Source organism: Nanorana parkeri, unplaced genomic scaffold (assembly GCF_000935625.1).
Source record: "Nanorana parkeri isolate BGI_ZX_2015 unplaced genomic scaffold, ASM93562v1 scaffold233, whole genome shotgun sequence".
Classification (NCBI taxonomy): Eukaryota; Metazoa; Chordata; class Amphibia; order Anura; family Dicroglossidae; genus Nanorana; species Nanorana parkeri.
In genome coordinates this window covers 1089304-1104791 of record NW_017306501.1, presented here as the reverse complement: position 1 = coordinate 1104791, position 15488 = coordinate 1089304, and the positions used below count along the sequence as shown (strand labels likewise).

The following is a 15488-nucleotide window of genomic DNA, read 5'->3' as shown; positions in this document are numbered from 1 at the left end:
CAAAATGCATGAAAAACAATGTATGTCATATGTATGTTTTCACACAGAAAACAGAATACACAGTAGAGCCTGGACCAGATTGCTGTTATTGTAGCCTATAGAAAAGCAACCTTAGCCTTAAAGCGAACCTGTCAGGCATGTTAAGGTCGCTTCCTGAAAAAAAAGTATTGCAAGGTTATTTGTTAGCCAGAAAAGTATATTGTATATGCCCCTCTGAACTGGGTTTCACTTTGTTACAAATTGTGGGGGTGCAAGTCAAAGAAAAATATACACAGCTCATTGTGGTACTCTGCGGTAAAGTGTGTTGTACTGCAGGGTGTCTGAGTGTGAGTGGGCCCTAAAGATCCACCACTGTATCAGGATTTGCACACAAAAAGCCGTTTTTAACTACAATACAGCTTTACCATTGCAGTAAAAGGGGGCCAACACACAAGAATAGTGGGAGCCACACCAAAGACTGTCCATAAATAGCCTGGGAATAAAATCATCCAGTAATAAAATCATCCAATGAGGGATTAAAATACAGGGTTTCTGACGCAATCTGTGTCAGGCATGTGTTATGTGGAGTCTCAGGGTCTCATTGAAGGATAGCCAGACACCTCCCTACCTGCCCACCCACATCATTCTGCCTAGCTATAGCGAGCCTAACACATTATAAAGAAACTGTTTATACAACTTGAAAATGTAATTCATATATTAAAATAAATCAATAAAATGTGCAGCTATAAATATTTAAAAAAAGCTTGGCAATGAGAGAAATTCCGCCACACATACCTCAGCCACAGTTCTCTCATCTGACACACTTGCTCTTGCTGAAGAAGCAAAACTAGTTAATTAGTTACCTAACCAGTATTTAAGTTTATTTACTGAGACATTTTGCAAACAGGTATGTACTGATATCATGATGTTCACAGTTAAATTAATGTGCTAAACTGCATGTAGTTCAATGATTGAGCTGAGAAACAAAAGGAAAGTCCAAAAGATGAATCTATGAGACTTTGGATTTAAATGATGTCTTTTATTATTCTTTAAATATAGTATAATAACAGACAATCTTTTGCACCTAGCTACCTTATTGAATCGTCCTTTTGGCGCTCTCTTATTTATTTATTTTTTCTATATAAAGGGGGCGGGGGAAGACAACCCCTGCAATGATTACTGGTCAGTGGCACTTTAAACCCCCCTAACGGTAAAGAATACTGCTCATTGGTAGTCAGTGGCACTTTAAGACCTTCCACATTCACCTTATTTGATACTCCTTCCTGCCTGGGTTTACAAACATTCAGCCCATTCACAAGTAAGGAAGGGGAACTTCCTCTGTTGTGAAAGTGATAAACGTTTGTAAACACTACTAGTGTTTACACTTGTAATGGTTGTGATTGATTCACAGCGATCGCATAATACAGAGCCACTCTGATTGGCTCTGTTCATCATGAGTTGGGTACACCGGTTGCCCAAGCGTATTTTCTGGAGCACTGTTTATGTACAGCACTCCATTGCACCAAGTATTTACATATTCTGAACAAGCAGCAAAAGTACTTTAAAGATACTGAAATGAATAAGGACTTGTTTCATAGCTGAACTCCAGGTATACATTTTTTTGCATACTTACGCTGGTCCAGCTTGGCCTACGGGGATCCTGGTCTGCCCACAAGGATCCTGTAAAACACTTTAGCAGCTGGAGTTAGTAGAGTGTTTTACAGAGATCTTCTGGACCTTGGTACTGCGCCCAGCTAAGCAGTTTTCCCTCTGCTCTGGAAACATAAGTGGCCGCTCACTCGGCACGATGGCCATTCAGAGAACTACTAGAATACAAGGCGTTCTCAGATTGGATGAGGGCTGGATACGTCTCAACCAACCACTCTAAATCTTAGCTTTTTTATGGAGAGAAGATCTTGGTAGGCTACCAGCCCTCAAATATAAACAACCAGCTGGTGTTTCTATGCTGTTTGTTGTGATCTTTAAGAACGAATATCTTCACAATAAAAGCACCTACAGAATCTGTATTCACATGTAACTTCACCATGAAGGGCTGCTGTCCAAAACCGGATAGAGAATATGTAAAAAGACAAAAGAGACAGCGCATTTGCTTATGTGATGCCATTTTGACTAAAAGACTTTTAAAAAAATCAAGAAATTAATTCTACTCACATGTTCAGTCCAAATCATCAGCATATAATTACTCAACCCAGTGTGCAATTAAGGAATATGAAGAAGAGAACTTCAGATATACACAGAGAAGGACCATCCAACAGGTGCGTGTGGACTGCATGTTGCAGTGTACTATGCCGTCATCATCAAGGGGATAATGATTATCTGAGATGGTATCCTAACAAAAAAGTGAATCATTATTTACACTGATCAGCCATAACATTATGACTACCCGCCTAATATTGAGTGGGTCCCCCTTTTACTGACACAACAGCCTTGACTTATTGAGGCGTGGACTCCACTAGAATTCTGAAGGTATGGTATGTTGTACTATCTGGCACCAAGCCATCGGTAGCAGATCCCTTAAAGTGACATTAAACCCTCAGATTTTTTAACATAAACCAATACTGTAATGTGTGTCTTACTGTAATCCATGGTTGTTTCCCTTCTCTTTGCTGCTCTTCCTTTTAAATCCTCATGTCTTCTCATGCTGGGCAGAACTTCCCTTTTCAGCTCAGGGCCTCTTCCTGTAGTGCTGGCTCAGATTACAAGCCTATACAAACGTACACACACAGACACCGTGTATCCATTCCTGAGACAAGGCAGTCTGCTGCAAAACAGAAGTTCTGCAGAGCATGAGAACAGATACAGATTTAAAAGGAAGAGCAGCAAAGAGAAGGGAAACAACCATGGATTACAGTAAGGCACACATTACAGTATTGTTTTATGTTAAAAAATCTGAGGGTTTAATGTCACTTTAAGTCCTGTTAGGTGCGAGGTGGGGTCTCCATGGATCAGACTTGTTTTTCCAGCACATCCCACAAATGCTTGATTGGGTTGAGATCTGGAGAATTTGAAGGCCAAGTCAACACCTTAAATTCGTTGTGTTCCTCAAACCATTTGTGAACCATTTTTGCAGTGTGGCAGGTAGCATTATTCTGCTGCTGATCTATTACCTGTGCTTGCAGTTGTTTTTACCTCCTTGCTGCTGTGGGTTTGCAGGTACCTGAGGTACTACAAGCATTGCTCTGCTCTTACTGCACTAAGCTAGCAACTTTGAGTGTTACGTGCTTCACCTGATGCTTAATATACTGAACCTTGCTTCTTGGCTACTTCCTGTCCAGCCTCCTATCTCTCTCTCCTTATTTAAATCCTGCTAAGTAGACATATAAGTTGCAGAAAAATTTGGTTTGGATATTTCGTTATTACGGTGAGTGAGTATTGCTGATGAAATCGACATTGGTCTGTGCTTGATGGGCTATTTGAGCTAGAATCGAATAACAGTTGTTGGCAGCAACAAAGATTTCCGATCAAAAATCTATAGGTGTATGGCCAGCTTAAAGTGGCATTAAAATCTCATCCCCCCCGGCCCCCATGCTGGTGTAAGGACTTACCTTAAATTATGCCTCTTGATCCGATCATCTTTCCAGTAGTTTTCAGGAGTCCCTCAAGTGCTGGTGGCGCTCTCTGATCCAGCGCAGACTGCTGTGTGTTTTGTGTCCCATGGAGTCTGTGCGGGTGCACGCTGCTGCATTGACTTACCCTGCGTCTCTCCTCTTCTCCCGACCAAAGATCTCTACTGCACATGCGCCCGCCCCATGATCCTTCACGGCCGCTCGAGAAGCTCCAGATCTTCCTACGGGAGCGTGTGGTGGAGAGACAGGTAAGATCTAACCTATTTGGTAACTTTTTCTTTCCTATGTTTTTTGCATATATCTACTGCTTGCTAGCAGTAAATACACGCAAAAACCCCAGAGGGCTTAATTATACAGACATCTCAACTCTCCCGGATGTTATTAGATAGCGGCTCCCGGACACCCGGGAGAGAAACATTTTCTCCCGAAAAGGTTTACTCTGCTCGATTTAGCAGAGTAAACCTTTCCGTGCTGTCTGTTTTTTTTCCTGACATCTGGGCCGCCGGCGCCGTCAGTCAGAAAAAAAAAGCGTCATAGGACCTAATAGCTAGATTGCTATTTCAATTTTCAATAGCAGACTAGATATTGCACCCGCCCACTGCTGCTGTCAATCAGCAGAGGTGGACCTGAAGTTCTCTATCAGGTCCACCTCTGCTGACTGACAGCAGCAGAGGGCAGGTGCAATAGCCAGCTTGCTATTGGCTATTGCAAATTGCCAGGTTTTTTTGGTCCTGACAGCAGCAGCTGTCAGAACACTTAACAGAACAGCAGATAGCAAGGAAGAACATAAGCTTCTTTGCTATCTGCCATCATTTCAGGGGGGTGCTCTCTTCCTTGTTGTTGCACAACCTGACCCCCCACCCCCCCCCCCCCGCGCGGAGAGGGATGGGGGGGTTGGCAGAGGGCACCTCCCTAAAATGAGAAAGGCACGTCACTAAAATTACTTATTTCAGGTTGGAATCCCTGATCTAAAGTACTGAAGTAACAGGATTGGTATAACAGCAAACAAATAGCATTTTTAGTAAGAGAACTCAGCAATATTTCTCTCATAATTGCTTTCCCATCTCTTCTAGAGAAATATATAAAGGCTTTTTTTAGGTTTATAGTATTACAATGTCTCCAATTATTGTTATACATTCAGCGTATAAACACGTGGATGTGATCAGCAAGCCGCTACACCGACAATCAGCGCTCTCTCCCGCCACCTGGTGGACATCTACACTCTCCGATTTATCTTCTAGTAAAGTCTGGCTAGACCAGGCAGCTGCTCGCAGATCTGTGGAAGGACGGAGGGCAGAGACAGCAGCATGGCGACGTGCAGTGTGATTCTTCCTCGTTTTCGTGGGATTGTGGTTTGGAGGGAATTCCCGTGTTGTGTGAGGGTGCTGTGCCTTGACCCCCGTGCCCTCTGCATGCCCTTACCGGCTCCCGGTCACTGCAGATCCGTACACTTATCGCCGGGACTCTCCGGGAAGAGCTATCTGCATAAGTTCTCTTCTAAAAACAAGTGAGCATAGCGCCACCTGCAGGTCCCTCGTGTATTACATGGCGAGTGGGGAGAATGGAGGGCTCATGTACACTCAGGAGAGTGTATTCATATTTACTCGTATGAGAGAAAATCAGCATTGGCCTGTGTGCATGAGCTCATAAAGGATGTACAGAAGAGTCCTGGGGACATGATACAAAATGCTGACAGAATTCTGTGATTAAAAGTCAAAATTCTTAGTTTGAAAGTTTTAGAATTTTAAGATTAAACCTGAGTTCTGACTGAGATTAAAGTGTGAAATTTTGATATTAACATGGCCGAAGAGGGCCGTACACTGTCGAAAAGGAACGTATTCCCGACTCTTGAGGACCAATTTAAAATTATTCAGCCCAGCCATACACTGGGCGATTGCCATTCGCACAGCATTCTTGCCACTAGAGGGAGCCGAAGAGCACTGGAATATGCTCCTTGGCTCCATCTAGTGGCTGGAATAATGCACGCACAGCATGTACCCAGTGTATGGTTGTTGGGCCTGTACTGATAAGTGAACAATGGGGCAGTGTATGTAGAGTCCCCTAGCCGATAGGGATGAGACTGATAGGGAAGTCGCACTATGCCACCGCATACTGACTTTGGGACTCTCAGCACTTCCTCCATACACTGATTTAGTCCTTTCCTGTTTTTGGGGTGCACAAGAGTGTTAAACAGTCAATCTGATATTGTATTAAAGAAGTATTGACATTGGCCCCCGCAGCTGTCACACGCTGGCTCTGTATATTGAGATCTGAGCGGTCATGTAACTGCTAATCACTCAGCTCACGGTCTCTTCTCTGATGGGAACAGTCACTGTCAGTCATCACTCCTCGGAGGGATTCCCTCCTTTCCTCCTCTGTTCCTCCAGCGCTCATTGGAGGGACAGACAGGGGTGAGGGCGGGCAGAGCTGGCTCTGGCTCTAGAGAGGCAGAGTCAGCTGTCAATCAGGCAGCCACGTAGATCCGGACAATATTGATAGAATCCTTCCTGGGTGCAACATGGCTCTGCGCTGCAAGCAAGCAGTAGGCCACTATATGCCGAGTTTGGGTCATAGGAGTACATAAGTAAATGTATTCCTGTGGCCCAAAAGAGCAGTAAAGCCCCCCAAAAAAGGTTTAACTTTGTTTTAAAGTACAACTACTGTACAGTTTAGCTAAATATATATTTGTAGTCGTGCAGCGAAAAAAATAATGGCAGCATAATGGGCTACTCTTTACAGCAGCATGGCCTGGCTGAGTGTTTTGAGTCTGTCTTTGCTGTGAACAAGCTGCACCTGGCCGCCACTAGGGGGCGCTCTTTTAAGTTCTGTTTTCAGCAATACGGCCTGCAGCCTCCTGGCTCTAAATGCATCCTTTTGTCCTTTGACAAACCTTGACTTTTCATTTTGGCATGGGGTCCAGATGTGTGATGCCTGATAAATCTAAAATGTGTGTGTATTTTGTTAACTATTAAAGCATTTCTCTTTCTTGAACAGAAAAAAACATTGGCATGACAGCACCTGGCAGTTTCCTGTGGTATGTACTATGTTGATGACTTATTGTTTATACCATGCTGCATATATATTGGTCATTTATGGCATGTTACATGTAAAATGATGTACAGTTGTGTCACTTATGTTATATGCTCAACATAACTGTAACATTGTTCATGCATGATAACTTTGGGGGAATGCCCTGTATATGACAGCTCTGGCACCTTTTAGATTTTATAAAAAGATATATATGTAAAAGAAAAGTTAAAAATAAAAGCCCAGTTCTGGGCTTGTAACACTGCCAAGGCAGTCTTGAGCATTGTCATCCCTGTCACCCCAATACTATATCGCATTAGGAAGCTCAGTCTCATGTTATGTGTGTACAATGTGGTATCACCGTGCACTAAAATAACGCATGAAAACTAGTTATCGTTATAATCTATAAAGCTCTTCACTAGGGATGCATCGATACTAGTATCGGTGCCAATACCAAGTATTTGGGCGAATACTCGTACTCACCCAAATGCTCTGATCCTAGCCCGATACCGATGCTTCTGGTGTCGAGAAGCTGGGCAACGAGTCATTACATGTTGCCTGGCAAGCCGGCTCCATGCTCCCTCGTTACTTGGTGACGAGTGAGCATGGAGCCGGCTTTCCGGCCAAACAGGAAGCCAGTCAGCGTGTAATGACTCGCCACCTAGCTTCCTGAATGGTCGGGAAGCTGGCTAATCAGGAAGCCAGACGGCGAGTCATTACCCGGCTTCCTGATTGTCCAGAAAGTGGGCTTCATGCTCCCCCCATCACCTGCTGACGAGGGAGCATGGAGACAGCTTCCCTGCTACTAGGGAATCTAGGTGGCGAGTCTTTACACGCTGCCTGGCTTCCTGGCCAATCAGGAAGCCGGGTGGTGAGTCATCACACGGCGCCTTGCTTCCTTAATGGGACTACCGGTATTCGGTATCGGCGAGCACCAGAATAAAAATATCCGTACTCGATACCGAAAAACTGGTATTGGTGCATCCCTAGTCTTCACATTAGTGCCTTGTGTTGGAGGGCAGTGTGATGCATTTTCACAAAAATTGCTCGCTGCATCTTTTGTGCATTTTGGTAAACACTGTGCTACATTACTGGCAATGCATAGAAAACACAAACAATATCCATTTACATCGGTCCGTTTTTCAAGTCACATGTCCAAAATTCCCATATATATAATAAAATATAAATGCATATGAAAGGCACAGAAAACGCATCTTGCTTTTAATTGGATTAAAAATTCTCTAACAATGCATTATGCATGTTGAGGAATTATTATTAATATATTCAGTATAAATATAATAAAACCAGTGAATATTATTCATATATCTCTAAACAGTGTAAGCGTATTATAAGGGTGATAAAAAGACAATATAAGGGATTTTAGTTGTTATTCCTAATTTATCATAACAATCCTGTGATTGGTGAGCCAGTTTTTGATAGGGTTTTTGCATGGAATATCAATCTATGGCAGAGCACAATTTCAACTGGGATCTAACATGAATGTATATCTTATGGCATCAATGTTGATACCTTCACAATGGTCACATAAAATGGTTTGATTCCATTGCACTTGATATGCAGATCAAACCATGTGACCATTGTGAAGGTTCTGGTAGTGTGAACCTTTTTGGTAATTATAGTCAATCATTGGCAGATTTACATTTATTGAGGTTTTATATAGAACCCTTTTAGATGCTTGAAAAAAGTATAATGGGGAAATGTATCCAATCTGGAGCAGTTGCCCTTGGCAACCAATCTGCTTCTATCTTTCATTTTGAAAGCTTAAAGTGACATTAAAGTCAAAAACCTTTTTCCATCCCCCCAATGTTAATCAAATCACTTACCTTAGATTATGTCTCTTAATCCAATCTTCTTCTTTCCTGTTGCTTTCAGCCTTCTCTCCAGTGCTGGTGCGGGTCTCCGATCCAGCGCTGACTCCTCTGTCCTTGCTGGCACTTCCTGTCTCACGTGTCTGCATGCGGGTGCACGCGTCCATAGACCTACCTTCTATCTCTCCTCATCTCCTGGCCGAAAATCTGAACTGCGCATGCGCCCGCCCCAAATGCTTTGCAGCTGCCCGAGAATTTTCGGATTTTCGGACAGGAGCGCGCGGCGAAGACAGGGGTAAGTTTTTAAAGCGTTTTTTTTTTTGCTTGCTTTTCTTGCTAGCAGTAGATATATGCAAAGAAAACATGAGGGTTTAGAAACCCTTTAACTGAAGATAGATGTTGATTGGTTACTATTGGCAACTGCTCTAGCTTTTGTCTGCTCAAGTTTTGATACATCTCCCCCATTGTGTTTTAAATAATTGCAGTTTTGGCAACCACTTTAGTTACAACGCTGCAAAAAGTACCTTTTTTGTGCATTCCATTGCACAGCAGTAAAAACGGCACAGAGTTTTTTAATCCTTGTTCATTGCTTCATTCACATGGCTGATTAGGGCTGTACATCAGCAAGGTTCAGCGTATACTGTTTCTGGAATAACAGGTGTGAGTGATCAGCGGCGGCCAGTAAGCATGTACAGAGCAATATCAGGCAGATAGGAGCTGTGGCTGTTCACATGTAACCTCACATTGAGCATTTGCATATAGCTAGGAGAGATGAGGGGTTGCATGCTACTAGGGACAGATGAGTGGCCCTGGACACAGAGAGTTTGTGTCCAGGCCCACTGATCTGTCCCGAGTGGCATGCAACCACTTAGTGTGCGGTTAGGTGCGAACAGCCACAGATCCTATCAACTTATGATTGATTTGGCTTCCAGGCTGCGGTTGATCATACACCCCTGTCATCCCAGCCGCAGAATTACAATAATTCTTCCCAGTTCAATTGGCCTGTGAATGAAGCCTAAAAGAAAACGTATTACTTGGAGAGAGATCCTTTCATTTCCTGTCCTTCTGACTCTGTCACTAGAACAGGAAATGATGGAGGGTCTCCCCATTGGGATATGAAAAGCAATAAAACCTGTCAGGTTCTAGCCCTTCCCCACCTTATCCAAAATTAGAAAATAGGTTTGGGCTGGAGGTTTTATTATGGAAATCATTGTGTATTATTTTCTTTTATACATACACAAAGACAATCATCAACTTTTTTTAACCAGCAATAACAGACTGTTTTTATGCCTATTTATGTGTTTACTTGTAGGAAAACAAGCCGCCTGGTCTACTGGCCTTGATAAAACAGCAGAGGGCAGAAAAGGCTGAAAATAATCCCCGTATTAAGGCTCTGAATGGGATCTTGTATGATGCAATAACCAGCCTGCTGAGGACATCAGAAGTCAGTGAGGAGGTTTATGACTTTTGTATTGAACTATCAAAGGTACTGTAGATGAGTCTCCTATTTCTAATCCGTGTGTATCACTTTTCTTCTGTTGTGTGTTTTTTGTTTTTTACATTTGTGATCTTTGTGTGTTTTTTATGTTTTAGGTATCTGTATCTGGAGACTTTTCAGTGTGTCGAGCTTACTGGTTAAGCAGCGGCAACAAAGACACTGATGATGAAATTGACAAAGTACTTCAGACGTCTGCTCCACGGTTTAGGTATTGTGATTTCCTTTATACAGCCTCATCGTTTTATAATCAAATCAAGTAGTTCTAAAAAAAAAAAATGCAGTCTAGCCACAATTTCTATGGTTAGTGTAGTACCTACTAGTACTTTCCTCTGTATGTAAAGTGTGTGGAAGCATGTTGAGGTATAGAGATCCAGAATACGTTTAAGTGTGTGGCTGCACAAAATCTCCTTAGGACCCCAAGGGTTAAGATTGTTTGATGGCCACTTCCTTTACCTTGAGAGTGTTGGTGGAAAACTGGTGGAAAGTAAATTTGGGAATGCTTCCAATGGCTTTAATAGACTGGACTACAGTGTGATTAGTAACAGATGTTTATAGGCATGGATCTCAGTATTGTGGACATTACATTCATGTCCTAACGCTGAAGTCAAATCTGTGGAATGTGCTGGAAAAAAGAGTCCAATCCATTGAGGTCTCACCTCTGACAGGACTTAAACGATCTGCCACCGACGGCCTGGTCCTAGATACCACGCATACCTTCAGAGGTCTAGTGGAGCCAATGCCTCAAAGGGTCAGGGCTGTTTTGGTGGCAAAAGGGGGACCTACTCAATATGAGGCTGTTGGTCATAATGTTATGGCTGATCGGTGTATATTAAAATTATCTTTTTTTTTTTTTTTGGCATGAGAAAAGGACATGCATATTTTGTTTAAATCAGACAGTTGTGCTGTTTTACTGTGGCTTTACCTTTGTTTTGCAGTAAATTGTAAGCACATATATATATATTTTTTTTTCTATTCAAGGCACCTCATGATAAGCCATCATGTTCTTGGAAATGTTCCACCAGTTGTGTTTGTGAGAGACAAAGAAGATGCCAAGAGGCGACAGGTATGATGAAATAAACCATAACCATGTCAGGTAAAGCTGAACTCTATGGACAGATATAAAAGGTGCAAATTAATGAAGCTCCGTATTTATTAATACATCATTAAAGTCATGTTTTTTTTAGTTTTTTTTTTTAACAAGAACATCCACACCACAGAAGGATTTTAAAGGACCTCTTCATGGGGAAACGAAAAAGCTTAAAGACATAAATAAATTCTTGGTGTTTTAGGGCCGGTCCACACCACAAAGTCTGCGTTCCAGTGCATTCGGCCTCTGGAACGCAAGCTGTCCGGCTCCCTGTGTTCAGGGGCGGGAGGGGGCGTGGTGATGAATTGAAGGCAATGGCACTGCAGCCACGCCCCCCGCAGTGCGATTGCCCGCACCCAGAACGCAGGCACATTACTGCCTGCGTTTCAGTCCAGTGCGATCTCCAAAAATGGTGCTTGCAGTATTTGCGTTCAGTATACTGCGTTCCAGTGGCTGGCGTGCGTTCCAGAGGCCGAACGCACTGGAATGCAGAGTTTGTGGCGTGAACTGGCCCTTAATATATCTCCAGAGCACTTAAAAAATCCACAAAATATATTAAAACCAATATGGCACATAGAACCCTAAAAACCTAATTGTATCCTCTTTTCCCAGTACAAAAGGATACCAATAGGTGCTGTATTGTTTGTAATAGATTATATGGAATTTGGAGATGTATAAATTCTTGAAGTTTTAATATACAGTATGTCTAAGATTTTTTTGTTTCACCATATTGAGGTCCATTAAAGTCACCTTTGGTGTTTAGATACTCTTGTTTTGGTACAATTGTTGGATGGGGACCCTTTAAGGTACATTCGACCTTATCTAACTTGTTTATTTTTTAAATGCAAGCATTATAAGTTGTCACCAGAGCAAGAGGTTGAGGGTGCATCATCCAATAAGGACAAATGTTCTGATAACACCCAAGATGGAAGTGCTTCTGTTTTGGGGAGATTTTCTCTAATTTCCCGTTGTGTCTTCAGGGTGGAAAGTAAAGGGAAATCTCCCTAAAAGAACACAGATAGCAAAAAATAACCTGATGGGTTTTAACCTGTCCCCACTCTATCCAAAACTAGATAAAACAAAAAAAAAATAGCTATACATACACTTTTAATAGGGAAAACAAATCTTTACTGTACAGTACACAATGAGGGTAATTAATCAAAACTGGACAGAAATCTGGAGCAGTTCCCCATGGCAACCAATCAGCATTTGTGTTTCATTTTCAAAGCTTAACTGAAGAGAGAAGCTGATTGGTTACTATGGGAAACTGCTTTACTTTGAATAAATTCAACCCACTGTGTTTTTGAATGGACATTAAGTAATGTATATAAATACTTTGCAGGTTGAGGATCTCTTCGCAGTTTTACAATCTGAAGAGGATAAAGTCTCATCAGTCGAAACTGATGTATCCAGGTAAATATTACATATATTACTGTGATTTTTGTATTGCAGACAATGGGTTTGTTGAAAGGTTTTTGTTTTTCCATTTACTCCTTGACGGCACATTTCCCACTGGTGCAGGATGCATGTTATACACTGAGTGGCCAGTTTATTATGACCACCTGACGTTTGTAGGCAAATTAGCTATAATTAGCTATAATTTTGCGCTGAAGTTGCTAGAGGGCCAGACCATTATAAATAGGGAAGCAGCTTGTTTACCACGACAGTAGAAGTGATTTTTCCGCAGATATGGGTAAACAACGCAATTTAACAGCCTTTGAACGTGGGATGATTTTTGGCGCTCGGAGCAAAACAGCAGAATTCGTTAAATGTTCAAGAGCAGCTGTTGTTAAAGTGTTTAAAGACTGGACTGTCAGCCGAAAATCTGGGTCTGAACATGCGAATTGTGGCCGTCAGCGACTAGTCAATGTTAGGGCCGAACGGAGAGTGGCAAGACTGGTACAAGGCAACAGTGCAGTGTCAGATTCCTCACATCACCTTTCAACATCTCGTGGAGTCATCTCGTGGCCCATTGAAGTACTGATGGGGTGGTCATAATATTCTGGCCACTCAGTGTATAAACTTAATTTGGTCCATGCACAAAATGCTGTTAGGCGATGGGGAGCAGTTTAAAATCGGCTGCTGTGCTCTAAACGGAATGACACTTCACAGAAACCCTTGGCCAGCTGTGTCTGAGGCAGTACTTTGCTTTCCTACAGGCTAGTCGGAGAGGGGGATACAGTGGCGGGATGTAGGTGAATGGAGGGGCTCCTGAGGATGGAGTTTCCTGGAAGGGAATTATCCTTGTTATATGCAAGTCTTTTCCCAGTATATTATGATACATATGGCAACTACCATCTTAAGTCCTGGGCTTTTCCTGGTCTTGGGAGTTAGATATTTTTAATTTGGAAATTGTAAAAAGAAAAATGTTTTCTTTAGATGTGGCCCTTCAATCGACTGGTGGCTACCGATGTGACCCTCAGTCCCTTCTAGTTGGACACCACTGGCAAAGAGGATGGTTTTTAGCATGCCATAGCTGGGACTTTGTGATGCTTGTTTTTGGGTAGCATCATGTTAGATCAAGCCTCTGATAAACCTAGAGGGTCAATGAGGAGAAGAGTACCTATAATATGGAACAATCAAATTATTCATAACCTTTCAGATTTTGCCTGCAGCCTCTGCTAGGATGTTCAAGTCTTGCTAAATAAATATGAAGCTGTCACTTTCCAGGCTTTAATTGTACTTGATGGTTTTAACTGTGTATTTTACCTTTTTATGCAGCTACAATATTGCCTAATTGGGCGTATTAAGTTCAGGTATAAATAATAATCCTTCCAGAATTCATGCAAATTCATTGTCACTAGATGACAGTTCCACAATCTTTAGTAAAATTCTTCCATTTTCATAAAAGTTTATAAAGTACTGTATCCTCTTGTGCTGTACTTAAATGAGTAACCGGAGGGACTGATTCTTGAAAATTATGACTTCATTCGTTTTTAAATGAGTAAAGGCGGCAAAATAAAAATGCTTGGTGTGTATTTGGCACCATCTTTGTCTACGGCAATTACCGACATGCTAACTTGTAGTGCGCACATTTGTGGGTCTTATTTACTATAAGTAGCTACATCTAAGCATATTTGCCTGCCTAGACTTGGTGTGGTTGTCTGCATTTGGCAGCCATTTGCCGTTCACATGTGAGAAAGTAAGCAAATGCCAGCAAATGAGGGATTTAGACTTCAAATCCCTATTTGATGTGCATCTGGTAAATACATGTTTGAGAAGGCAGGTGGGAGTGAGTACAGTTGCGCTTTCATAAGAAGCAGTGGGTAGATAATTGATAAGCCAATTTACCTTCAAGAAGTGAATACTACAGAGGATCACCCCCAACAGCTGTAACATTTGCTATAACTACAGACATGGACACATTTGTTGGTACTCTTACAGCTCATTAAAACAATGCTTTATTCCTCCTGGAAAGTGATGAATTGAATAGCAGTTGTCTCATGTATACCTGAATGCCTTTGGTATGTCATAGTAAAAACAGGAAATTATATGAATACTTTTATTGTATATCAGCTAAAACACAAGTTTTGCTCCCCCTATTTATGCATGTCTAATGTTAGCTGGAGAGGGCACCGTTTCAACATTCACCTCCAGGAGCTTAGGTGTAAGTAGCTAGCCGCTATTCAGCTAACTCTCAACCCACAATGCCATAAAAGGGATTCGGGGAGGTGTTTGGTAAATCACACTTTTTGGTAACGTTGTTTGAGATAACACTGCAGAGTACATAAGACGGCACTGGGTTTCTGTCAGTAGTTGTTATGCTTCTTGAACAAATATAATAAAAGGGAGCAAAAAAGGAAAGTTAATTGTTAGGTTTATATATACTTTTGTTAGTACGACCATTGTGTATCACAATGAAGCAAGGAATAGAGCTTGTGTAAAGCAGTAAGCAGATGTATTGCTCCCAAGTTTGTTTGTTTTTCTTTTAAACGTAAACGTTCACAAAACACTTACTTATTTTCTTTAAAGAGAACTATGGGGTAAGTGTTTTTCCCCATAGTTCTCTTAAGGGTCACGGGAGAAGATGTACTAGCATCCTCCCGTATACCAAAGCTCAGTATATCCCGAGCTACAGCTCGCGGTATACTGAGACCGCTGCAGCCGGGAAGGATCCCGACATTACTGTCGATCTACCCAGCTGTGTGAGTGACAGCTGGCTCTGCTATCTAGAGGCAGAAGCAGAGCCAGCAGTGCCCGCCCCCTTCTCCGTCCGTTCCTCTTGTCAGTGCTGGAGGATCGGGGAGGGGGGGAATCCTTGCAGGGAGCTGCAGTCACGGCTCTCTGCAGGGAGATGATTGAGAAGTGAGCGAGCGACGGTATGTGTTCGCTCACTTCCCGATCTATTGAGCCAACATGTTTTGTCATGAAATGACAGTTTCATTGTCACACGTCACCTCCAACTATGAGGATGCGTGATTTTCACTCACCTCCTAGTTCTCCTTTAAGCTAGCTTGTTTTAGATTGTGTTCACCTTTTAG

The 15488-nt window shown here is 42.2% G+C and overlaps 1 protein-coding gene across 1 annotated transcript in view; it reads left to right on the top strand.

The window, feature by feature from the left end:
- The first annotated feature begins 4873 nt into the window (after window positions 1-4873).
- Window positions 4874-15488, top strand: part of RBFA (ribosome binding factor A (putative)) — an 11258-nt gene continuing 643 nt past the window's right edge. Inside the window, exons 1-6 of the mRNA XM_018556296.1 lie at window positions 4874-5073; window positions 6561-6600; window positions 9735-9908; window positions 10016-10128; window positions 10899-10983; window positions 12350-12420. Of these exons, the coding sequence (XP_018411798.1) occupies window positions 4874-5073; window positions 6561-6600; window positions 9735-9908; window positions 10016-10128; window positions 10899-10983; window positions 12350-12420 (683 nt within the window). The remainder of the gene's footprint in view (window positions 5074-6560; window positions 6601-9734; window positions 9909-10015; window positions 10129-10898; window positions 10984-12349; window positions 12421-15488) is intronic.